Genomic DNA, 27,750 nt, shown 5'->3' on the forward strand with positions numbered 1-27,750 from the left:
TTGAACAACCAGCAGTCAATGGCCATTTCTGACATTTTGTCAGACTCGTCACGTCCAAACAGCATCTTGCCTCGGGCTCCCGCTCTTCCTGCAATGTCCACACACAATTTCGGGGATTCCTGTGAGATGCCGATGGGAAGAGGATTTTTCATGAACTCTCACTTTCATGGAAACGTTGTGTTCAACTTCAATCGAAAGGAACAAAACACGCTGTCTCAGCAGCAAGTCCAACAACACAGCCTTGTGCATCATGATTTTTCCAGCCCTGACATCGTGCGGCAATCGTTCAAGAGGATTAGAATGATCCCCAGTGACAGTGATAGCGATTAAGTTTGCTCATCAACACTTAACACCAATTAAAATAATCCTGTTTGTTGTTTATCCACAGTTTGAAACACTTATTTACTCAGTTGACAGTTTGTAAAAATGGCGCACTGTATGAATGAAAATGTCAAAATTTGCATATTCCTACGACATCACGGACATGTACTGTTTAGTTAATGTTGTTACAAGTTAGTATTATTGTAGCATTATTTTATGCTTAACTTTGTTTGGTTATTTTAGTAACAGCAATAAAATGTTAAAACCTTTCAGCTTTGTTTACTCGTAGACGATCAACTATTGGACTTTTTTCTTTCGGCGGAGGAAAGATGCAAACACTAATGACGTCATTTTGTGTATTAAACTGTTTTGAGGCACGCCACGGGAGAGGGTTATTTTTCAGCGAAAGGGAAATTATTATTAATTATTTTCTTGAAAAAGAGGCATAAAAGAAACAGAAAATTTGTTCATGTCAGTGTAAGATCGTTTGTTATTTCACTCATGATCATAGAAAAATAACATTTTCACTCGTGGCTTCGCTACTCGTGAAAATATATTTTCTATGATCACTCGTGAAATAACAAACGATCTTACACTGACATGAACAAATATCCTCTATAACTTTACTGCAATCGAATGATAATATAGAACTTATAAAAGTATGCCTTTTTGTAAAAGAATCACTTTAAGTTCGAACATTTACTATTTATGCAAAAATACTTTAAATGATAATCCTCTTCTTTCGTTTTCTGTTTTTGTTGTAATATTTCATTTGTGCTCACGCCACTTTTTTAGCAAAGTAAATAGTTTGTATATATGTGTACAACTTTGTTCCTATCACAATTGACATTGTACTGTTTTCATGCATCGGATGGCACTCAAGGCGCTTCCGGTGACGTGCCGCATTCAGCGAAAGGAACTACAACATCTGATCGCTCTCGACCGGAAGACTGCGGGACAAAAGTTCTGTCGTGAACATTTAAGATTTCGGATCCAGAAAGTGTGATTCAGGTTGACCTGGCACATTGACTCGGCAGATACCAAAGGAATAAAGTAAGACCCATAGTTGCAAAATTCAAAGATACCCAGTCAAGTATGTGCATCAACAACGCGCTTAAGCGTGTAGATCTGCGTCGATCACCATACAACGTGACTGAGCAATACCCCGCGGAAGTCCTGGAGCGCCGGAAGGCCCTCGAAGGCCCCAGGCGTGATGGAAAGAGCACCCTCCTTGTCCGCGACAATTTGTTCATTGATGGTCGACCGTTTATGCCGACCTCTACGCCGCCGCCGCATTTGGATTCCGATGAAAAGTATGAACTGAGTATTTTCTATTGGGAGGTTAATGGGCTGAAAAAATGTATAAATTATGGAGATTTTGTTAACTTTGTTTATCTATATGATATTGTATTTTGTTGTGAAACTTGGGTAAAACCGGATAATGAACTCGATTTGTATTAGGCTATGTATGTATAAATGCACCTCGTTATTTAGATAACAGCAAGTACTGTAGACACGGACATGGTGGCATTTGTCTGATTTATAAATCTTTTTTGCACGAAGGTATTTCAGTTATAGAAACTGACAATCAGGGTGCTATCTGGATTAAAGTAGACAGTTGGTTCACTCCTCTGTTGATGTTTACATATGTTTTAGTTATATTCCTCCAAACAACTTTATTTATTTTAATTTATATAGCTAGCGATTTTTCTGATACATGTTTATAGAACGAACTGTCTGTCACTATTCGTCATTTAAGCGAGATTATACGATTTTGTCAAATATGTATTAATTTATATAAAATGTGTAAAAAACATATTAAACAAATAGTTCAATATAAATTAAAATAGCAGTTAAGAAGAACACGTGTCAAAAAATGCAAAATAAGCCAGACATTTAATTCTGAAATCGAAAATGTCTGTACAGTCGAATTCGCCAGCATGTAAATAATGCATGTACGATGTGAATCTAAATTTTGTTTAACGGTTCATTTTAAATTCCTGGAACGATATCTATTCATACGATACACGAACATTAACTAAAAAGACGAATGCTTCGGGTATTGTAGGAAAATATGTACGAAAAATCTTTGTCACAATTGCCTCGGGGCGCTTATTTGTCTTTACTGCATTTTATGAAATTTGTCTTCAATGAATAATTTGTATTACCTATTTTGTGTTATTGTAACATATTTTATCAATATATTTCAATATAACACAAAGTCATATAAAAAATCTTAATATCTCGCTTTTAGCCTTGCTTCTATTATCGGTGACTTAAACGCACGATGCAGTAATAAATCCGATTATTTACAGGTGGATGAACAGTTACCTTTATATATTAAAACTTTAGATAGCGATGACATTTTTGCGAATTATTTACCTGAGCGTTTTTGCAAAGACACAATCGTGAATTCGTCTTGGAATAATTTAATCGAGTTATGTTTAAATTCCGATCCTTGAATTGTTAACAGGCGTTGTGAAATAGATGCGGGGATAGGAGATTATACATTTTTGACGGCTAATGGTAGTAGTACTATTGACTAAGTAATGGCGCACCACGAGTTGTTCTCCTTCATTAGGAACTATGTTGCGCATGGTTCATTCTTGCCGCATGCACCTATCGATATATCTTTTAACATTAATATTGATAAGGCGTCCAGTGGGGAAGAGAAAGTAATAATTAACAAATTGAATTGGTGTTACGACGATGATAAGTCTAATACATATCTAACCAGTATGCACAACAATTTACAGGCATATGAACGAATTGTCGATTACATTACTTGCAGTAATTTGAATATTGACGTTGGTATTGATAAGTTTGCCAAATTATTGTATGACTGTTTATTAAATGCATATGGTCAAACGAGAACGAACTTTAATTCTAAAAAAATATCTGGAGGGAAATATTAAAGCCCATGGTTTAGTAACGAGTGAATAGCTGCGCGTCGTAGCTAGAGGCGGGCCAAGCAATTATTTTACACTTATCGCTCGTCTGTTAATCGAGCAGTATTTTTAGCAACGAAAATACATTACAATAAAACAAAAAGAGTTGTTATGCGTAAGTTTAACATGCGACAACGAGCAAATTTGTGTACACATGCAATGTTACAACCCCAACAGTTTTGGAAAGAATTTTTTTTTTTGATAATCGACGAAATGATAGTGATATTACTCAGAACACATTTTTTTGAACATTTAAGAATTTATTTTCAAGCAATGATGTTTTATCTTTATCTAATGTCACTGTTAAAGAAGATTTATCAATCGTATTAGACAGTGCCACTGTTTCCGTGGAATTCCTTGATAGGGACTTTACAATTGATGAAGTAATAGACGCAATAGGGGATCTAAAACGGGGGAAAAGCGGGGGGTTTGATCAACTTATTCCCGAGATTGTTATCCTAAATGCATGTGTTTATTGTCTGATTATGATACTAGACTCGTCTTGAATCGACTTGACATTTACCCCCGATCACTGCGATAAAAGTCGTTCGTTTACATTCGACGCAGTTTGCTGTCACGGCACATTGGCTCTTTTCTCTGACATGTACCAATTTATAATCATGGGTGGAGAGGAACAAGCGTGGGATTAATGTTATGCTCAGGAAAATTCCGCGGTCTGAGCGGGATTTGAACCAGGGATCTTCCGGTTCCTAGAACAGTATCCTACCAATAGACCTGGTTGATTGTCATGAGCTTATATCTCCAGTTATTTGTAAAATATTTAAATAAATATACAGTACAAATTCGTATCCATATTCATGTTGCTTAGGCGTTATTGTCTTCGTGCCTGATAAAGGTGATACGAACGATGAAAATAACTTCAGGAGGATAACTCGTACTAGTATATTTTCTAAAATATTATCAATTTTGCTAGACAGAAGAGTTCAGAAATGGCTTGAAAACAATTATATACTCAATGATATTCAATCCGGTTTCAGAAACGACAAGAGTACAATAGCAGTTTTGTGCTAAATGCATTGATAAATAGAGTAGTTAATCGAAAAAAGCGACAGCGGTATTTTGCCTTTGTAGATTTAAAAACAGCATTTGATCTCGTTTATAGGAACGGAACTTTGTACAAACTTTTGCAGTATAATATGTCTTCTAAATTTGTTAAAATGATTATATCAATTTATGGTTGTGTTAAGTCATGCGTTTAGACAATCAGTGTTATCAAAAAATTAAAATTGCCTAATCTCTTTCTGAATTATTTTATTGTCATACTGGTGTAAAATATTATGAGCTTTTATCACCACTATTATTTATATAGTTTGTAAACGATATATATGTATGAAATTATTTTCGGTTTAATGAGTACGGTATTGCATTTGTTGTATACATATTATTTAGAAGAGAGATTATGGTTTAGCGCGAAAAATGTACGGGTTTTGTGCGTGGAATTTATTGCGAAAACGCACGGGTTTCTCATTTCGGGGTTAACATGATTTGCAAATCAATTAAGTCGCCAATTGAGGTGTCTACTTGACAGGCACAATGTATGGGCAATGAGAACGAAAGCATGGAGGGCAGTTTGTGTATCATGACAGAAATTCATAGCCTTTTGCACAGGAAAATTTCTTACCCTCGAAACGACTTTCAACTGGAAGCAGAATGATTTGCAGACAATTCAAGAAAAAAGTTAGACTTGATAATTATGTTTCATAAAACTGGAAACAAATGGCAATTGATATAATAATGAATTTTAGACGTTGCAAACATGTGTGAAAAGGCGCTTTCTTTGACAGATGTGTCCAATTCCATTGAATTAATGAAGGAGCTTAAATATAAAATTCCGCATCGTAATAAAATCATTAGAATTGCGGACAGTTCATCTGCAGGTTTTTGCACAGTCAATGAGAATGAAATGATTGATTATGCATCTGATTCTGATGATGACAGGAAAATTCGTAAGGCAGCGGGAATACCGGTCTCAGTGTAAACTAATGAGAAAACTGTAAATGACGGTAAATGTGTATTGGAGACTTTGCAAAGAGCGGGTTTTGTTTTAAATGTAGATAAATCTATTTTAATTCCAGTCTTTAGAATGGGTAGGTTTTATCTGGGATTTAAAATGTGGAGTGATCAGAAAACCGGAGCGGCGTATTACAAATACTTCAGAGCGTTAAAATAAAGTTCAGTTTTCGCTTTTCTACATAACAGCTAGGAATCTCGTTTGCTTGGCTGGTAAAATAATCTCTATGTCTCCTGTTTTAGTAAATGTTTGTTTTTAAAAAACTGACGTATTTTACAGATTGATAGAAAGCAGGCTATGCTGGGATTCATATTTAAGTGCGTCCGAGTGTAAAGATGATTTAGAACGTTGGCATAATGTGTAGTCTGCTCCTTTTGAGAAACCATTATTCTCAGATTATATTCCGGAAGTGTTAGTTTTCTCAGACGCTTCTGATAGAGGAGCAATAATAATTTAACAATAATTCAACATGTTGGTTCTATTTCAAACAGGATGTGGTCTGATGATTAGCGAAGGCAAAGTTCTACTTTTAGAGAACTTAAAGCTATACAGGTATATTGAATCGGACAGATGGATAGCGGTTGCTGACATGTGCATAAAAGTCTCGGTTCACCCATAGGACATGTTCTCAGAAGTTAAATGTCTTCTTTTTGGAGGCAAATAAAAATCATTAATGTCCATTAATACAGGTTGACTTTGAAAAGTTTTGTTTATGGTGTAACATTCATAATTTGAAGAGTTTACCAGCCAACCCAGTAACTGTAGCTTTGTTTTTAGCTGCATGTATTAAAGAGTACCAAATTAATAAATTAAAACTTTGTGATTTTTATTCCATCAATAGGGCTCATTCTTTTACCATGAAAACTTACCCTTGTTTGGATCAGTGGCTTAAATAATGTCTTTCTGAGTGCATTCGGAGAATTGCAAAGCCGGTAGTTAAAAAGAATGATTGTTCTTTTGGAAGATTTAAGAGACGTTACGATATTTTTAGTATCCTAAACTGGGTTTTTTTTTCAGGATAAGTGAAATTGTGTCTGTTAAACAATCATATGTTGTGTTTTAGATACTCATTGTGAAATTAGAGTTGAAAAGTCAAAAACGGACATTTTAAGAGAATGTGATACAGTTTTTATTGCAAGAACGAATACAGAGACTTGTCCTGTGAAATGTTTGCAAAGTAATTGTGTGTTGCAGATATTGGATGTTCATCTAATGACTATGTGTTGAAACCAGTTTAATTTTGTAATTTAAAACACTGTTTTAAATTAATCTCGAATGATACGCATACTAGTTATTCGACTATAAATGATAGTTTTAAGAAGAAGTTAAGTCTATTGGGTTATGTTTCTTCTAAATATGGACTTCATTCTTTTCGTGCTGGTGGAGCATCAATAAGTGCCAATAATAAGACTGTGGAAAGACTGTGATAAAGGCATGGTACATGGACAAGTGTTTCCACTAAAGACGGTTGTATAAAAGATTCTGTGAAATACATATTATCGATGTCACTAAATTTAGATTTGTGAAAAAGGCATTATTAATGTATGTGTGTTTTGAATTATATGATGTTTTGTTGTTTTATTATCTTATGTATTATTTGAGTAGTCAGTTGACCGTTTGTTGATGGCCATAGTGTGCCTGATGTGGATAAGCCAGTTGGCATGTGTGGTAAATTGACCATTGTTGCAGGCCATAGTGTGCCTTATGTGGATAAGCCAGTTGGCTTGTGCAGTGAGTTGACCGTTTGTTGAATGCTATAGTGTACCTTGCTATTGTGTGCCTTTTGTGGATAAGCCAGTTTGCTTGTGTGGTCAGTTGACCGTTGTTGAAGGCCGCAGTGTGCCGAGTTTGGTTGAAACAAATAATTGTATTGCTTTGACAAATGTTTGCAAATTTATCTTTTCAGTAAAATGACAGTTCGATGGGTATATAACATGGTGGAGAATAGTTATGTATTTATTTTATGTTTTATATTGTTATTTATAATTTGTATCCTCTCTGTGTTTTATTCGAAAGTCCTGTCAAATACAATCACCCACTCCAATTTTGTCTTTGTGTTATTATTTGTATGGATAATATTTGTTAAGATTAACGAGGATAACGATGATGTTTTTTATCGATGATTGAGATGATGGTAACATTAATGGTAATGATGTTGATAGGATGATGATGATATTGTTCATAATGATGATGAGAATTTAATAGTTTTTTTTTAATATAAAATAATAAATTTACACATAACTATTAGTAATACTATTTGTAATGTGATTCTACTGAATATGTAAATGTCGACAACATACATTTTTATTCACGGTGCCAGTTGCTGAAGATACAGCATTATTCTCTTACTCAGCTGCGGAACACCAGCGTCTTTAGGATAGGTTGCATGAATATTTTAGCAAATGGGGCATATCTGTGAACACCAGCAAGACTGTAGTTATGGTTTTTAATAAAGGCAATAGAATAAAAAATATTGATCTTAAATATAATGATATTAAGCTCTATGTAGTAAATGGCACTGTCCTCGAACGGAAATCTTTTCTAAAGCCCATGAAGCCTTATCTTAACAAGCGTGTAGGGCAATGTTTTCTATAAATAGACTCTTTTCTAAAATTTCATTTAGTATTGGTGAAAAAATGTGTCTTTTTTGATGCTATGATTTTGCCAATATTGACCTACGGTACTGAGATTTGGGGATTCCATCCAGGCCCCGACTAGAAAAAGTCCTTTTAAAATTTCTAAAACAGACACTATCTATACGGCCACAAGCTACGTCCGCGGCAGTGTATGGTGAGCTGGGTAGTTTTCCTTTAGAGTGTGAAAAACAGATGCGTATCATTACATTTTGGTTCAAAATAAAGAAGAATCCAGATTCATGACGCAATAATTTTTTGATAGAGTTCTCTGACGTTAATTCACATATTTCTAACTGGGGTAATACACTAAAGATATTACTTCAGGAATTAGGATTGTCTTTTTTGTATTATAAATCTGAGATAACCACCCGCGATGCTAATTGTATCTGTCAACATATAAAGGATATCAGTTTACAAACATGGACCAGTGATATTGATAACTTGCCCTAACTTGATACTTATCGTTTATTTAAATCAAATTTTTATTTTGAAAACTATTTAGATATTGTTGTAAATATTAATGATAGAAATTGTTTGACTAGACTTCGCTGTTCTGCACACTCACTATTCATTGAAGAACGTAGATATAAAAATATTCCAAGCATCGAACGAGTATGCACACGATGTTATATGGGTGTAATTGAGAATGAATACTATTTCTTGTTAAGTTGTCAATGATAGAGAGATTAAAAAAAACTGATGCTATCTAAATATTATCTACACTGGCATTATATTATAAAATTTAAGCCACTAATGACTACTTCGAACAGGAAGATATTAATAAACCTAGCTAAATTTGCTAGAATGACCTTCGATCTAAGATCTAGTCACAATTAGCATTAATCATGTATATATTGTTCGTTTTCTTTTTTGCTGTTAATGTTGTTTTTTGTGTGTAGTATTCACTGTAGTATTACGACAACCAATGTCCCTACTATTGATCTACTTTATGTTGTCTACGTGTTGGTTATACTTTTCATATAATATTATGGACAACATTCATATAACAATTCATTAAATTTTATTTCATGCCCATTTTATATATACCATACTGTTCATCATCATGTCGTTTAAGGATTTATTAACATCGCTGTTACATGCCTTATGTATGTTTTTTGGCCATGTACTTATATATTTTCCAATAAAATTGACTTCACTTGTTTCATTATGTGTTGTTGACGATGTACATTGTAAAAGTCAAAATAGTCTGTCTGTCTGTCTGTCTGTCTGTCTGTCTGTCTGTCTGTCTGTCTGTCTGCCTGCCTGCCTGCCTGTCTGACTGTCTGTCTGTCTGTCTGTCTGTCTGTCTGTCTGTCTGTCTGTCTGTCTGTCTGTCTGTCTGTCTGTCTGTCTGTCTGTCTGTCTGTCTGTCTGTCTGTCTGTCTGTCTGTCTGTCTGTCTGTCTGTCTGTCTGTCTGTCTGTCTGTCTGTCTGTCCGTCTGTCTGTCCGTCTGTCTGTCCAGTAACGCCACTGTCGGTCGATAATTGGAATGGTCATGTAGCAGTTTGTATGCTTTGTTATCATACCATCCCAGGAAACCTGATACATTGTGGGTAGTGTAATACCATTGGAGCAGTGCTCGTTATTTTACCATAAACTTAAATAGGGTAAGACAATTGGAAAAAATAAAAATTTCAAAGTCCAATTTGAAAAAACTGTGTATTAACATTGATAACACAGATATTGGCATACATGTAGAAAAGATCCTGACAAATTTTCTTTAAAAAAAAATGAGCGAAATGTGGCTCCCTGAAGTAGAAGATCGGGCAAAATGGGCCATGTTCAGGCATTTAGGAGAGAAAAACTGCTTTAATTTGCAAGCAACTACAATAATAAAAGGATTTATACAAATCTACACATGTCTCATTCTCATCCTGACGCCGAGGAATATATGATATCTGGTACAGGCAAACAAATAAAATGTTATCCTGTGCACACAATATCTGAAAAACAAGGTGAAAATGTCAGAAGGAACATTTTGCCGTTTCACGAATTGACAGATTGCGACACAACGTCTGCTATTAATGGAATGGAAGTAAGAAAACCGCCTGTGTGAAGTATATCGCACACCCTGATACATTGGAGTGTATTGATAGAGATGGTGATGCTCTAGCAGTTTCTAAATTTATGTGTGTGCTGTATTATTTTTGAAAGCCAGCAAGAATTTGAATTTGTAACCCCTACAAATGATGCTCATGAACTTCACATTAAAAGGGCAAATACTCAGGAAAAGAAATGGCTTAATGCCACAGATAAGGACTTTCAACCCGATGATCCTCTTAATACTGGCGCATGGAAACTTGAAGAAAATGCTTTGAAACCGGCATGGATGAGGGAACCAAAGGCAGCATGTGTCCAGTAACATGTAGTATCATGTGTCAGTCAAACCAAGTGTAGTACAGCACGATGTAAGTGCTATCAGTCTGACCAAGGATGCTTGTTTGAATGCGCATGTGAAGCGAATGGCTGTTTAAACTCCATATAATTATTGTAAACGATAAAAGATAAGGAGATGCATATACTGCCATAGTAATTCGTGTTTTGGAACACAACTGTGACTTTATTTAACGCATGTTAAATAAAATATCGCACAAGACCGACATTATCTTCAGCATGATGTTACAGTAGGTCATAAAATTGCATTGAAGTCAGATGGACATTTGTTTTATATTATAAATGGTATTTCAAGATTTTGAAATATATTACTAAATAGATCACTGTTTTTGGTAAAATAATTTCTGTTTGACATTATTTCGATCTGTAACAATTAATACTAATTTGGTGAAGTAAATATAACTTATTATAACTTATCTTGCATGAATATGACATTATAGAACCTACAGTATTAAGAACTTTGAGTATATTATTTGAGCTGAAATCTTTTACTTAAAATAGTATTTAGCATAATATGCATATAAAACATATGTTTACTTGTAACTATATTTTCATTGTTAAAAGTCTCTTAATTGTATTGATAGGATAATGCAGAGATAATTTTGGTTCTTATTATAATAAGTTGTTATATTATAAACGCAATAAGTATAAAAAGTCTAAAAATAAAAATAAATCTTTTAATTTAGGTAACGTTATTTACAAAGTTAGGAACATTCACTTCCGATACAACAGAGAAATACTTTTTTAATCATCAAAGTAACCATCTCTTATTGAAAAGTAACTTACAAATATATAATACATGGATCTTTGGATGGTTTCAACACTGCGATTTCAGTTCCATACGGGTTATAAAAGTGCACTTGATGACCTTTGACCTACTTATGAAAAGCCAAAATCATTTAAAAAATGAGATAACACTTCAATTATCAAATATAAGTCAGTCCAGGAGTAAAATCAGTCAAAGTTTCTGATATTTCACAATTTTGGAAATGTTACCTCAATGTTTAAAGCAAAATGCACTCATTGACCTTTAGACCTAATTACAGGGCCGTCAAGCATCCCAGAGGGTGACATCCCCTCCAGAATTTAGTTTAAATGTATTTGCAATCATTATAACATAAAACAAAGCCATGCCTAAGAAATGCCATCAGATTTCAGGAAATTTTAGAACAACTAACAGACGGGACAAACTGCTTTCTATATAGCCCCCCGAACAGAGTTTGTGGGGGTATAATAATGTGCGGGAGGGGCAACACTAGCATTTTGATACAATGTAATTTTAGCACCAACTGGCAAACGAGTAAGTAATTAAGACAAAAGCTATCAGCTTTAACTATCTAAAGTGGACATAGTCTAACCACATTATATATCAGACAAAGGATTCAAGTTTATGAAATGATGTTGAAATGCAACGAATATCAAAGAATGTATTATAAAGCATTAAAAGTACATATGTATGCATATGTGTCAATATACACTTACTCTATGTCTCTACAAAGCAAAGAAATTGCAACAAAATGGCTGGATATTACGTATTTTGTCACCAAAAATATAAAAAGATAGGTAGATAACTAAATATACAGACAGACAGACAGACAGACAGACAGGCAAGCAGGCAGACGGAGACCTAGAAACAAAGAAAGTTACATAGATACAAAGAAATAAAGATGAATACATAGATAAATACATAGATACAAAGAAATAAAGATAGATACATAGATACAAATATATAAAGATAGATACAAAGAAATAAAGATAGATACATATATAGATACATTGATCCAAAGAAATAAAGATACACAGATAGATGTATACATATATAGATAAATACATATATAGATACATACATACAAAGATACATACATACATAGATATATACATACATAAATACATACATTGATGCATACATATAAACATTCATAGATACACACTGGTACATAGATACATATATACCTACATCGATATATACATAAATAATATATAGATACATAGCACATATGTTTTATATAGTTATTAAGTCGCGTGACAAACACCTGCTTTTTGAGTCTACTTCTTCCATTTTTAAATACACTCTCATTGAGATAAGTTTAACACTAAAATCGAAGTAAACCATTGAGTCAGATCAAGTTGTGACCCGCACACTTTATATCGTGGCACCATTTAAGAAAACATAACAGGTAACCGTAGGACTAAGGGAGCTTGAGGCGATGTTTTCAGTAGCACACTATAAGACAGTAATGTGTGAATTTGTTGGTGATCAAGCTAGCATGACCTGTTGTAATTGAGTGGCTGAACCGATTTAAGATACATCTAGTTTGTTATGTTTTACTTATTATTAGGGTTATTACTAACGACGTTATAAATAATTGGACTAACGAAATATCAAGATAACTTTGTTCGTTAAGTATTGTTCAACATATTAGGTAATAAACATTTCTTTGCTATTTCAGGTAACCATTGTAGCCGTACAAATGTGGTAAATATATTACTAATTAGAAATTGTGTTATGTTGTATATTTACATGACGGTCTGGTCATTCAGTCCGTTCCGGTTGCTTTATTTCAGTACAATTTTCAACGTTAATGTCCACTTCATAAACTGTCACTATATTTTTAATTTTCTTGGGGTTCGTCATTCGCCCCCCCCCCCTCCCCGACGCCATTTGTTGTGGTGAAATGTTGCAATACACTTTCCGCTAAAAGAGCTTCGAGCAATATACATCAAACGTGGATATTGATTGGAGACAGTTATATGAAGATTGTTAAATCTGCGGTGTTGATGGGAGACAGTAATATGAAGATTGTCAAAACTATCCGCACAGATGAAACGAATATAAACAACTATAGTCGTCTCGTTCCGAACATTTTTATTAAAGCTTTCCGTGTCGAAGTTTCTACGCTACGATGTCAGCTCTACTGGCTACGCGTAGACTACAATGGTTAACAATATTAACGCCATTCAAAGCTTTCATTGTTATCGATTTGAACATTTAGATTATATTACCTTTAGAGATATATTAACCTCGTATGTGACATATACATATTTTAAAGAAGTTTATTGAGTGAAATTAAAGCGACAAGAATTCCACATAAAGAACGTATCACACATTTTCTTTAAAGACATGCGCGGGAAAAGTTGTACATAACACAAAATTATGCGCGCATGTATACGGAAGTGCGCATCTTAATTTTGCAATTTCTTTACCCGAATGGCACTCCAAATGCTTGGAATTGTATGTTACTTCCTCATTGATATGCGTTAATACATATAGAGATTTCTGAAATAAAAAAGTGATGCGTATAAAATATTAATGTTACCTTTCGACAGTGCACACAACACTGCTATAAACAAAGGTAGCGCGTGCGTGTGTGCGTGCGTGCGTGTGTGTGTATTTGTCCAGATAGGAGATAACACATGACTAAATGTGAAGAAATTTTCTGAGATTCCATTGTACGTTTTGTTGTTGGCTTATCATTCCCACTCTCCTGAAATTATCAAACATGTGGAGCATTCGCTCATCTGATAGCTCTTGTTATTAAAAGTTTATTTTGTGTGTTCATTGATGAGTGTACAAATTGTTTAGAAAACATATTGCAAGAGAAATAACAACCATAGTAAGTAAATGATGATGATAATAATAATACTGATAATAATTATAATAATAATATTATTATTAATTATAAAATAATAATAATAATAAGTAAATAATAATAATAACCGAGGGAATTCCTTTCTATATGTTTGTAAATACCAAAATATAGAATTTGGTTGCAAATACTTGAGCTTTTGAATGCGAACTTTACGAGATTTTTAATAAAATTCGAATATGTAGCTACTCGTGGATAAATCGGCATTATAAACTGAAAATACTATTCCAAACTTGAAATATTAATGTCCCACGTTCGGATTCCTTTTTTTGCATAAATTCTAATAAATGAAAATGAAAAAAAAAGTATCCAATTATATTTTGTATCTGATTGTCGCATAATAAAACTTAACATTGTGGTGCAATTGGATGCACATTGAATACTTATTACTCAAAAACTAGCATTGATCTAGATCAATAATATTTCTTTATGTTATGTATGATTTTTATAATACAGGTGTGGTTTTACATCGCGAATGTGTAAGTATTTGGTGTTTATACATTTATGTATCGTTTACAAGTTTCTAATATGAAGATGTTTTCTTTTTTAAATGTTTAAAGTTGATTTTATTCTCGTTATTTGCGCAGATATTTAAATAAAGATTTTTTTCAATATGGTTGGGCAGATAGCGTTCAGTGATAAACCGTCTTTTAATATAGTCTGTCGATTTCTCTGCTTACAGGATTTCGAGATTACATCAACAACAGTCGTGAAAGAACTTTCCTTCAGCATCATGCCATTGTCAATCAAATACAAACTTCTTCTTGGACTAATTGTTTTAACTGGAACATTTATGTTCCTGCTAGAAAACAGCATTTCGTTACAGATCTATTCAAGGGTTGTGAAGACAGACTTATTTTGTAAGAATGATGCCTCCGTTTCTACGCATGACGTTCGTGAGCAAAGTCATCTAATTAATTTTCATGTCAACGAATATAACATTACAGACGAGGCACTAGAGATGATTGGCTACACGGGCAAAAACAACTCAACGAGTTTAGTAAGATTACGCGGGCTTTCAAAGTTGTTAAGTCTCATCAAACCGTATGTAAAACAAGACAATAAACTAAAACACATGTACTTACCACACAAACATGTGTTTCAGAATACAAGAATGGTTGCTGATGTTAATTGCAATGCTATATTTCAGGGTGATAAAACTGAAATAAAACGTGCAGATAACACAACACAAGTTAGAAATTTCCTCCAACCTCAAAACTACTCAGCAATGACAAAGAACTGCTCAAATTTTATACATGAGCGTGGATATATTGACCATCATTTAACGGAAGTTGAACGCGACTTTCCAATAGCGTTCAGTATTATCATGTTCACAGACATTGAACAATCTGAGAGACTTCTGCGCGCCATTTACAGACCACAGAACTATTATTGCATACATGTTGACTCCAAAACAAATCAAACCATATACGATGGCATGTCTTCAATTGCCAGTTGCTTTGATAACGTATTTGTGATGTCAACACGATTTGACGTACAGTGGGGTACAATGACCAATCTTGAGCCAGATTTGCTCTGCATGAAAGAGCTTTGGAACAAAAGTACATTGTGGAAATATTTCATTAATCTGACTGGACAGGAGTTTCCGTTGAGAACGAACTACGAACTTGTGCGCATTTTAGAGGCTTACAATGGATCAAACGACTTGGAGGGAACTTTAAAGAGGTAAATTGAAATCAATGTTCATAATTGCAGTTATACAAATTGACTCTGCATCAATGTTTCTTTTGCATGCAAACACAACCACGAAAGTATGGAAAAAAATTGTCATGCTACGATGCTGTATAAAAATATACATTAATTCGGAATCAAATATAAAAAAACGAAATTGTTTACGATGTGCTTTTTTTCTTTCGAATGTAATCATGGTAGAATCCATTCAGTATCTGATAGTATAGAAAGCTGCTATGAGTCGGAGTGTGGTGTTTTCCATTCCCCCGGGACAGGCAAAGCATCTGTTAAGAAGACTATCTGAAATGTTCGTATCACGTAATTACACATTGTTCGTGGAGACATACAGTGATAACCAAAGTTCATCTATATTTTCATCGCGATTTATTTTTGTTGAATATTTTCTAATACAACGCTTGCTAATGTTCATGACATACAATTTTACAGCGCGGCGGCCATCATGGCCGCCACGTAAAAAAGACGTGACAGATCTCAAAGTTCTATTCAAATCTAACCGCAGACTGACTACTTCTGACTACACCACTACATTTTGTCTACAGGTTAATTTGCATATATTTTCTTTATAACTTTGATTGGTCCTTAGCTAACGTGCTTATTGCTGATTGGTTGACTTGCTGGAATATACTAGAAAAACCAATTTATTCATGTATTTACCTGCTTGTCAAATACTCCAAAATCTAATTACTTTGTATTGGTATGAAGTTTTACTGTCATGTTTGTCGGTGCAATATTTTGTATAACCTATGCAAATAAGACTTTTCGTTGACCCGTTCATCTGTGCTATTTCAATAACTATATGAAGTAATACTAATCTCATGTCTATATGCTGACCCTTTCGTTTATTGAACTCATTGTGAAGTATATGGTCCCTCGATTTTCTTATCTAACTGACTTTTCATCTTGTTGACTCATCTTATACTCCACCCTGGATGTGTTCTTACTTGTAATAAATCTTAATTCAAGTTCTAGTTTATGTGTACTCTTAGATTATTTGTAAATGACCAATGTGTCACAAATTTGTTTTATTAAATTTTCAAACTTCATTCTAACATTGCATATCCATATTGTTAAAATATCTCCTTATTAATTTCTATCATAAGAATAAACAATATGCTATAAGAATAACTGATATGCATATGCTGTTACATATTAATTTCTATCATTTGTTATACTATATAAACATGACTAATTAATTTATTTATCTCTACGGGGTTATTACGTCACATTCGGCTGCGGCTTATTATTCTTCTGATTGCGTTTGTATCATGTTTCAAGGCATCAAACCCGGCTGTTGAGACTTGTGGTTAGGTATGCCTGCTCTGCTACTGATGTTGTGGCATGATGGTGTTTCTTTGTGATGAACTTTCAGCATTGCTTTCTGTTCTTATACACAGCAAGATCTTTTCAGACATCTTATTCCGAGGCTGTTCTACCTGCTGTTTTCCATGTTAACCTGGTCTTCATGATCTGCTGTAAAGCTATCTACAGGACTGTTCACTCGCTTGTATGGCCATGGATCGTATTGCACCGCCTTCCTTTCTGGTTTGGGCCAGGTGGTCGTGCGCATTTTTCATTCTTACGTCCGGGATTGAGGATTATGATTCTTGACTCCTCTAGGAATGGTTTCTGTTGCTGTCTGAATGACGCGTGTAAAGCAGTCTTTAATTATAGAAGTTGTCTTTCTTCTGTAACAACGTCTTTTGTAAGTTCGATTCTCCGAATGTTTTAGTATGGTTTTTAGTCTTTTGCACAAAGGAGAGCTGGTGTTGATGTCGTGACAGACAGCTGCTCTTGATCAAAACAGAACAAAGGATTTACACGAAACAAATAATTATTGTTTATGTGTGGTACTATTTCGTTAATTTCAATAAAAAAAACTGGCAATTCTTTTCGGATTATTAAAGATTCGCAATTGGAAATACTTATATGCAACAATGTTTAGGGCAAATAATTCCATGTCTAAATTGTTTGAAAATACCTTTGTGAAAACCATTTATTTAGAATAAGAGAACAAAGTACAAGATTGTTTTATTTTATTTAAATGTATATTCATTTGAAAACAAAAGCTGAAAACATTGTGGCAAAACGACACAATTCGACATATATGGAAGAACTACATTAAGACAATGTTATTAATAGACAATTTTTAGATACCCCCTTTAGTTGCCTCTTAATACAAGATTGACTTAAGTTAATCAGAAACAAATATCATGTATTTCTCATATTGTAATTTCTTCATATGCCATCTTGGGAACTTTAGTTGGATTTTTATTTTTAGTTGGATAAGTTTCTACTTCAAGCGTCATTTGAACCATGGACATTCTAATTGACACTTCATAGGCAAATTAAACTGCACAATTGATTGAACACGCTGTTAAATGAAAATCGAACGCATATAACTCAATTTTCATTGTTAAAGCATTTTCCATTTCACTTTTTGTTAGTTCCCGTTTGGCTAAATAAAGTAATTTGGTTATGTGTTTACCTCGATAGCGTTTCATGTGATATGAATCGTGTATCTACAAATAGATATGGATGCTGCAAAATAATTCTAAAATAACGAATTGAGCTATAAGTATGCAACTACAAACATGGATTTGCATATCATCAAACTATATTTTTGACCAGGGTCATTGTAACCCTTGCTTAATATAGAATACTGAATGTAAACTATGTCGCTTAATAACAATAAATCTATTGTATTCAAACGATGCCCATAAAAACCAGTAGTTCAGGTTACGCAAGGAGTCGCATATAGGGTATATTGGGTAAAAGTCAAGGTTACTGTGAGAAAATAAACAAGCATTGTTTGAACTCAATACCTTAAAACAGAAAGAGCAATTGTACCGGTAAACTTCGTACATTGATACCTTACATATACGGATGTCACACGGTATATGGTTCATCGAGTTCAAAGACACCGTTGCTCAGTACAGAAACGTAATTTCTTTATAACAAATAGAACTAGTATGATGCTAGTATATATAAATTATACACAAACGTACTTTCCATCACCAACAACCTTTAACATAGGCAACAAGAACATTATTTATATTGGCAAGAAACAACCTTGTTTATCGATCACACCATTATGTTTGATTTAATTCTGCTATTGTTATTAAACAAGATTGTTCATTTATCATACTTAAGTGGGTTATTGAAGTGAATCCATCGACTAATAAATAACGTGGCTGATAATACAAAAAGGCAACAATTCTCAATAGAATATTTTATCATTGCACACAGCCATAACAGAGGCACTTCCGTCATGCTTGAAACTATCATGTTTGCTTATAATGGATAAAAACTCAAAATAAAAACTGCTGCTTTATATCATGCCACCGGCATTTTACGAAAAGAAAGCGTACATAAATCAAGGGGGTTTACATTTTATGATATATAATATAAGTGAAGTAGGCGTGACAGTTGGGGCAGATGGTAAACTAAGTCCATGGATTATTATTTCCATTTTATTGGATTCGTAGACCAATATATAGTCAAAACGGTAAAAAACTTAACAAAACAACTACAATATCATGCACAGGTGGTAAGAGTGTGGCTATGTTATTAATTAGTAAAAACATCATTTTGAATGAAAAATAATAAAATTATTACGAATAATCAACTTGTCTGAACAAAAATCGCTATCCAAGATATATATACAAAGGTATCCCACTCAATTTCTTCTGGACATGTACATATCCTGTAATATGTATACAAATGCTGGGTCAAATTTTAAGAAATTACACGATACACAACTCGCGTGACCTAATCGTCAACGATCAGGCCCGATTCACGTATGAAATCTTCAGGTGTACAGACACACCTTCGCATTGGACCAATGAAATCACTTGTGTGTTTAAAATGTCGACCAGTTGAAATGTATGTAAACAAAGGTTTTAAACGGCGCTGGACAGTTAGTTTTGATGCATAATGTAACGACAAGCACGTTAATAATGTTTTTTCATACGTTTTATTGAATTATGGTACCGAGGTCCGTGAACTTTGCAAGGAAAATTCCCTTTTCTCCATGAATATTTCAGTCTAAGGTCGGGTCAGATCGGTGACGCAGTTTTCTTAATAATGCTGATTTCGTTGATCAATATCTGTTTAATGTTTCAAACGTTCAAACTGACTTAAGAGCCAACAGGGATCGATGGGAGAAAGCCGGTTCACCACCTCACAACATCACGGCAATAAAGGGGGCCGCGCACATTGTGGTCAACAGGGGCTTCGTGGACTTCGTGTTGCATGATCAAAGAGCCCATGACCTTTTGAACTGGACAAGACAGACGTATTTTCCCGATGAAACGTACTTTGCCACGCTCAATCATAACCCTCAACTCGGTGTACCAGGTGCTTATTTAGGTAGGTTCACTATCGTTTATTGACTCGGTTCATCTTCATTTCATGTGTAGCAAGAAGATGGCCCTTGTTAGGCTCAAGGATTTAGCAACAGTTTATAAATAAAGATCAATTTGGAATTAATAATTGTGTATTGCTTTAGCCATTGCCGGTGCATTTATTGAAACAAAACAAGGGTGCATCAGTGCTTCTTGTATATAATGTACATAATCCTTTACAATTTTAAAGGCTTAATTGAGTGTTTATTGCTTCACTTAGAACATCTTTATGTGTTATTTCTGTGCTAAATGCATGTAATGTTTTATTTTATAAAAGTTAGATTCGCTGACAAGATTTTACAGTTTACAGGTTATTTTTTACTTCTGACTGGATGATGTTATAGGTTGACACTGAAATACGCTTTTATTTGGTAATTGATGTGTAACCTCGAAGAACTTTCAAACGTCTGTTGGTGCGTAACGTCTTTGGGCAAAACTGGACGGAACTCGAGCTTGAAAAACAAAAATATAAAACTTGATATGTTGCAGTACTGGATATCGTTCGATTATTATATTAAATTCTTCTTTAAAAAATAGTCTTAAAAAAGTATATCACATACAGAAACAACACATATGCGCTCGATGGCAATGTTTTTTGTTTTATTTTATTGTTTTTTTAGTTACCCATTGTTTAGTATAAGGCATACTCAGTACACATACTAAATCAATAAAAAATCTTCCAACAAAACGTTTTAAGAAGTCGTTTTGTCGGAAGATTTTTATTGATTTAGTATGTGTATGCATTATAATTAATAATGGGTAACTGAAAAAAATAAAAAATAAAAATAAAATTAATTTAAAAAAACATGACATCGAGCGCCTTCGCAATGACATAAAGACCTATAAAATACAAAAAAAGGTCTTTGGCAAGTGAAACAACACACAAAGATTGATTCGCCAACTAGTCTATACATGTACATGTAAAGAAATGATCAATTTTTAAATATATCGATGTTTTGACATTCAAATTTAAATGCATAGTTTGTTGATTTTAAAGCAACAAATACTAAAAACTCTGAATATGTTGAACCATTTTCTAACCCGCTGAGCGAATTCAAGATTTCGTTCATTCAAAAACGGTTCGGTATCACTCGGCCATTTCCGTATGCTGAATTCAGAAGCCTATTGCAAGTTTTTTTATATATGGGTATACATGGCTTTGACCATCCGCCTAGAAAACAATTATTTTTCGAGCATGATCGAGAACCAAAAAATGGTCAAGCTGAAAACTGTATAATAACGTTGCCTCACAAGAATATTGCCATTTTTCAATGTGAACAATGTACGGTACATATACTTTATAATAAACTTTTATGTTCACGATTTGGTTATGATGCAGGGGTACCCGAGACGGACGATGTGCTAAAGCCGTTCATGACGCGTTTCAAGGATTGGGGCGAAAGAGAGTGCCATGGCAAACGTGTGCGCGCCATATGCATCATAGGCACAGGCGATCTGCCGGAACTGGCTCAGAGCAAAAAGCTCTTCGTGAACAAATTCCACCAGAACTTTCATCCCTATGGTTACGATTGTCTTGAGGAACTCATCGCCAACCGCACCCGAGACATTTACCTAGGAGATCTCGCATTTGATTCTAGATATTACGGGACTTTGGGATTTGTAAAGAACAAAATCTAATGTTGCATGGGAAGCACATTTGTTTGCTGCAAGTTATATGCGTACCATTGTAATAATGTAGATTTAAGTGTGCCATATATTAACTGTATTACATATTTTTCATATTTATGTTGTAGGGAAGGCTCCGATTTAAAAAAACGTTATCCTGGATACTATTTAAGAATTACTGTATTGCTATATTGATTCTAAAATAGATAATAGTATATGTTAGGCTTTACATGTACGTGAACAGCCTGGAAATTGTATTGCGTGTTTAAGTTGTTTTCATTAGCTCTTTATATACATGTGCTTTGCGCTATTTCATTTCAGTATTTCATATTGTTTACACAATCGCGTGGTTGGCTAGCATGCGAGGTTTTGTTAAATGGGGACGTATAGCTGTGATAAACACACAACAGGTAACTGTCTGATCGTTCTGTTACATAGCAGTCTAGGCACGAATAACATATCGACTCGGCAAGCCTCGTCGTTTCATGAAAATGTGTATTGGATATATTGCCCTGACAGTAGAGTCTCAAACTTTTGACGTTAAAGTATGACATTGACTTTCCGCAATCGTAACTTACTCGCGACTTCTGCACATTTGTAAAACACATCATTCAGTAGATATAGAGAGTATGTGCCGGGCATGTAAATAGAAGCTCAAACCGTGAACATTTATGCACGACCTTGAACTTTAGCAGGCATCTCTGACTAATGTTGTGTGCAAATGTTGTCAATAACCGAAGCATTTATCCAGAGTTTCATAAACATGATTCAATGGAGAGAACGCATTCTCTCGATGACAAAACAATTAGCCTAGTTTCACCAAATCCTTCAATGGGTATTTACTATTGAGCGGACAAGAACAATGGAGGCACACCATATTTTATTTAAACAACGGCATTGACCTCAAGCTGGCATGGAGAACCCATGCATTCCACACTTCGTAACAATGCCTTAAGTTCGGCAAGTTTTGTGAAAATCCGTAAAAGTGTATGACACACATATGTGTTACGGCAAAGTGACGACATTGCAGATGGAATGACGGACGAACAAATGTCATTCCCATAATTCTTCTTATAACCTTACAGCGGAGGATTAAACATATTGTTTGACACAATTTGCCATTTTTTATATTTATTTAATGATCAAACGTAATTTCTAACCACGGTTGCAGGAGAGGACATGGTTGAGCTGCTGATTCATTTGCGCGTACAATGATCCTCATTTTACGCTTCTTGCAATGTTCTGTAAATATTTTGATTGGCGTTTTTTATTATAATTGTGGGATTTATCACACTTGTAAAAACCTCGGACAGACCTTTGCTTTCTTTCAACGGCTTGAATAAGACAGTATTTCAATGCAGTTCACATTCTACATCAAACTAAAATTTTGAACGTGACAAAGGAGCACGGTATGTTTTAATGTGATTGGACATTATTTGTGTTATCGGTATCTGATCATGCATATATATCTTTATATTTGTATATTTCACAACTCCTATTAAAAATGCATAATTCGAAAACGCGTTTGTTTCGAGATTTATTATTCTCTTTTGTTGGCATCGCTATCTTTCTTTGAACAGTATAAATTATTGTAAATCGTGCATGCATACTTGTATAAGATTTTGTTACAGGTATTCATACGGGATCTTAAAGATACATTGTACATTAAGTCAACTTGCTCTACAAATGGGAATACAACTATCGTCTACAAATATTCAAATCTTCCACAAATCGCTGGGTTACTTGAAGACACCTGGCCAAAGTACGGAATACTACGGAATACCGTTAGTGCCATCGTGGTTACACATTTAAATCCAGAGAGCGACAATGCGATAGTTCCATAGTACGATGGCGACAATGCGAAAGTACGATGGCGACAATTAGATAGTACGATGGCGACAATGCGATAGTACGATGGCGACAACGCGATAGTACGATGGCGTCAATGCGATAGTACGATGACGACAGTGCGACAATACGATGGCGACAGTGCGATATTACGATGGCGACAATGCGATAGTGCGATAATACGATGACGACAGTGCGAACAATACGATGGCGACAGTGTGATAGTACGATGATACGATGACGACAGTGCGACAATACGATGGCGACAGTTCGACAGTACGATGGCGACAATGCGACTTTGCGATAGTGCGATAATACAATGACGACGATGTTGTATATGAAGAAAATCTTCGAATCAGATCATCTCGTGTTGCAAGCGTAGATCAGACTCACACAAGCATATCGACCTTTGTTGCTGTCGTCTTTTGTTCATGTCTTGATAAAAAATGTGTTTTGAATTCAAAATGGATGAAATATGATCAAAATTTGTATATACACTGTTAGAAACTATAATCCATGAATTCACTTTCCCGAATGAAATTATACATTTGTTATTTTTTTCAGATTTCTTCATTTAAACCTTTGCATACTAATGTTATGTTTATTATCATTCCATTCTTCATGGCGTCAAAGCGGCATCCAAACGTCCCCGTTGTAAACGTGGACGCCTTCGCCTCCCCTGAACGAGTCGTTGTCTGCGCCGATGGTTTGTTTCATCAATATTTATTTCATAAAAATTTGGTCTGTCATAGGGATGTGTGCTCTGCAGGTGGTTTTCCATAGCCGGCTCGGTTTCGCACGAATATTCGCAATGTGTGCACTTGTATTCAAGGCGACAAAGTGCTAGACCTGAAATAATAACAATGCAATAATTAAGAAGTTCGTATTGTATATTCAAACACGGAGCCACACTTTGTCTCTGTAATATTATAAAAGCATATGTGTAATTTAATATACAATAAGTTTTTCGTCCGTTTAAGGTATTTTAACATTCAACTACCGCCATCTTATTAGTTTTAGATTTAATGTTCGTGAATAAGAACCTCGTTGGCTTGAGCCCTGTTGAAACGTCAACGGTAAATTATAGACGTCTATGATTCAACATTGCATGAACATTTCAGCTGTTATTGCATGTGATTGACAAAAGCGCATAAATATAACCAGACATGCAGCCATTTCATATTAGGTGTAATCAGGACACTTTGCGTTATAATCATAACTACCAAATTCAATTTGCAAAAGTGTCTACACCATTTTCAGTGTAAAATAATCAAATGCTTGTATAGATGGCTAACACAAAATAATTTCATAGAAGAATAACATTAATGGTCCGTGTATACACCGTTTTTTCCTTTTTCATTTAACATTCGAAACAACGAAACACGAAAATCAACGCATATAAGTTCATATTCCGATTTTCTAATAACCAAAACTTAAACAAAATACGAAACAAAATTAACTTCTTTATATCGTTTTTCGTTGTACTTATTATAAAACAAAAAACGAAATTGATTCCCCTATTCATATTTCGTTTCAAATCTTATAACAAAAGTAAATGTTTGAAAATTGGAACGGATTGTTTGATCCCGTTTACCGTTCTTAGTTTGAAAGAACGGTATACGAAAAACGAAAATCGAGTGGCGTTTGCGGGATGTGCTGCTGTCTTGGGGAGGTAACTCATTAGTGGCTTTTTGCGCGTATTTTTCTCCCTTACATAAGACTTAATCACTTATTTCCATCAGCATGGCATCCTACGTGCTTTTTTTCGTGGAGGTTAAGACACGCCCGTAAGGGACAGAGACGTGGATATTTTCAGTTGTTTTTCCAGGCATTGTTTTCTTTCCAATTTGAAATGATCATAATCTTGACATCGAAAGGTTTTCCAACGTACCGGTAATTCATGCCGATCCAGCCGATTAGATAGGGCTATTATAATTAGCCTCTTATGACACTTCTTGTTCTTTGCCCCTATGCTATGTAAATTCAGTACTTATTTAAAAAAAAAACTCGTTTTAATCCTATTATCATGGGGGGGGGGTGTTCCTTACATTTTAAGAGCTGCAATACCCCGTCCCCTGAGTCCTGTATTCCTATTTTTATTACCCGTTAGACCCACATGACATTTTAAAGACACAATAATCGGCGGCGGCTGCTAAAATGTCCCTATGTTTTACTTTTAACGTCACCTTACATAATAGAATGTCAAAGTTGGTTTAGTACAGCCACTATTGAAAGAAAGAACAGGACGAAAGGAGAATAAATATCTAAAAAATGTTTTAATCTTATGGAACGGTCAAGTGCAAGGTGTCTGATATATAATTTCCAATTCGTTCGATTAATAACAAATACATGTTGCACTTAACAACTGCATTGTGATATGTCTAGTGATTTTAGCTCTAAAACAAGAGTTATAACCAAACAGCTTATATGAAACCGCTTTGCGCTTGAAGAAAATGAAATTAACTTAAATATAATTAATAAATGTACCAATTTAATAACTTATTAAACAACATATTTAATGTTCCTGAAAGAGCGCCCAAGATTAAGTTATTGCTAACAAGCTATGTACATTCCAATGATATTATAACGCCGCTTAATCTTTTTTCCTTTAAACGTTACGTTACTTAAAGAAGGCGAATATCATGCGTCACGCCTATAGAATCTACTTGCACTCGTTGAAATGTTCCGTTTATGACCTCGATTGTCTCCTAAAATGAAACTCGAATGCCATTATAGAAAAGTGTTTACATTTGTAACAATACGTGTATGATTTGCTGAGTCAATGATATATATGAGGAGCGCGCCATCAAGCGTTCGCTTGCATGATCTGTTAAAGTACATTTATTAGTCGAAAAGTGTATTATTTTATTCGTTTTATACCCATCCAGTTCATTTTAACAGTCCTTCACAAATTGGACAAAATCTGTACAACCAAACAAAAACGTTATTAAAAATAAATAAATAAATTTGTAGCAACGTCAGAGTTGTAACTTATAAAATAAAATCTATTGACATAATGTTCTATACTTAGCGTTGATTTTTCTGTTATTTGAATGATGTGTTCTCGCAAAGAGTTTCAAATAATTTTATAATTGTTATAAGCAAATGTTCTTTATTCTATAAAGGGAGCACCAAATATAATCATGCTGATAAAATTTAAAAAGAACTCAGTGCGTGAACCGATAGCTTTATGACAACATAAATTGTTACATTCAGGAACAGTGTCGCACCCTACATTTGCAACTTGTTGCAAATCAATGGTTCGATGCAAGAACTGCATGGACACCTGGTATGAGACCCCACCGCCAGCCAGTTACCCGAAGTGTATGAGCCAGGACGGCACACGACGTGCCATGACAGGGCTTTATGAGGCCGTGCATGCTCTTAGGAATAATTCACCATACTAATTGAATGTACATGTGTATATGATTAGCAATAATGTGGACTTTTATTTCATTTCTTAAACCGATATGAATACAGTGTAGTAAATAATTCGATTGTTGTTTATTACTTGAAGAGATAGGCTACGCCGAACAAAGATATTTTATTGTGCAATGCTTATTGTAATGCATTGTATACATTAAATCAAATCCAATGACTTGAAACAAAAGCAGGCATTTATATTGGTATCGTTATATAACTTTACTGTTGATCTATTCATTATTCCATTAGACTAGTCAAAAAGAGCTGTGCCAAGACTCGTCTATTCTTCCTCTATGATACATGTAAAAGTGAACATTTTATAATTCAAAATAATAGTTTCAAAGGGAGGAAACTGCGCACTAAGATTAATCATGAGTTATCATCCAAATAAATCTGCGCAGCGCCCCTCGTTTTCCGTTTTCCGTGTATCGTTTTATCAAATCAAGAACGATAAATGAGAGCAGGCGCTTTGTTTCAATTGTCAAATATTGAATTTTTTTGTAATTTAAATTGAAACGAAATAGGAATATACATACACGTTTCGTGTTTTCTTTTGTAATTAGTAAAACGAAAAACGATATAAATAAGCCGATTTGTTCTTCGTTTTTGTATTTGTTTCGGTTATAAGAAAATCGGAATATGAACTAATATGCGTTTATTTTCGTGTTTCGTGTTGTCGAATGCAAAACGAAAAACGAAAAGACGGTATGTACACGGACCATTAATAGATAATATAGTGATATTTAGTTAATAAATAA

General features: G+C 34.4%; 1 protein-coding gene across 1 annotated transcript; it reads left to right on the top strand.

Annotated features, from left to right (window-relative positions):
- Positions 1-1,416: 1,416 nt before the first annotated feature.
- On the top strand, positions 1,417-21,733 carry LOC127838254 (beta-1,3-galactosyl-O-glycosyl-glycoprotein beta-1,6-N-acetylglucosaminyltransferase-like). Its single transcript, XM_052365879.1, has 6 exons — positions 1,417-1,634; positions 6,935-7,032; positions 14,786-14,979; positions 15,130-15,665; positions 19,834-20,060; positions 21,435-21,733. Exons 1-6 carry the CDS (start codon positions 1,417-1,419, stop codon positions 21,731-21,733), a joined length of 1,572 nt encoding a protein of 523 aa, XP_052221839.1.
- The last annotated feature ends 6,017 nt before the right edge of the window (positions 21,734-27,750 follow it).

Source organism: Dreissena polymorpha, chromosome 7, assembly GCF_020536995.1.
Source record: "Dreissena polymorpha isolate Duluth1 chromosome 7, UMN_Dpol_1.0, whole genome shotgun sequence".
In the NCBI taxonomy this organism is placed as follows: domain Eukaryota; kingdom Metazoa; phylum Mollusca; class Bivalvia; order Myida; family Dreissenidae; genus Dreissena; species Dreissena polymorpha.

Coding starts and splice junctions, on each gene's coding strand:
- LOC127838254 (XM_052365879.1), top strand. CDS start 1,417: ATGTGCATCAACAACGCGCTTAAGCGTGTAGATCTGCGTCGATCACCA. Junction 1,635..6,934: donor CATTTGGATTCCGATGAAAA/GTATGAACTGAG, acceptor TGATGGCCATAG/TGTGCCTGATGTGGATAAGC. Junction 15,666..19,833: donor TTGGAGGGAACTTTAAAGAG/GTAAATTGAAAT, acceptor AACTGACTTAAG/AGCCAACAGGGATCGATGGG.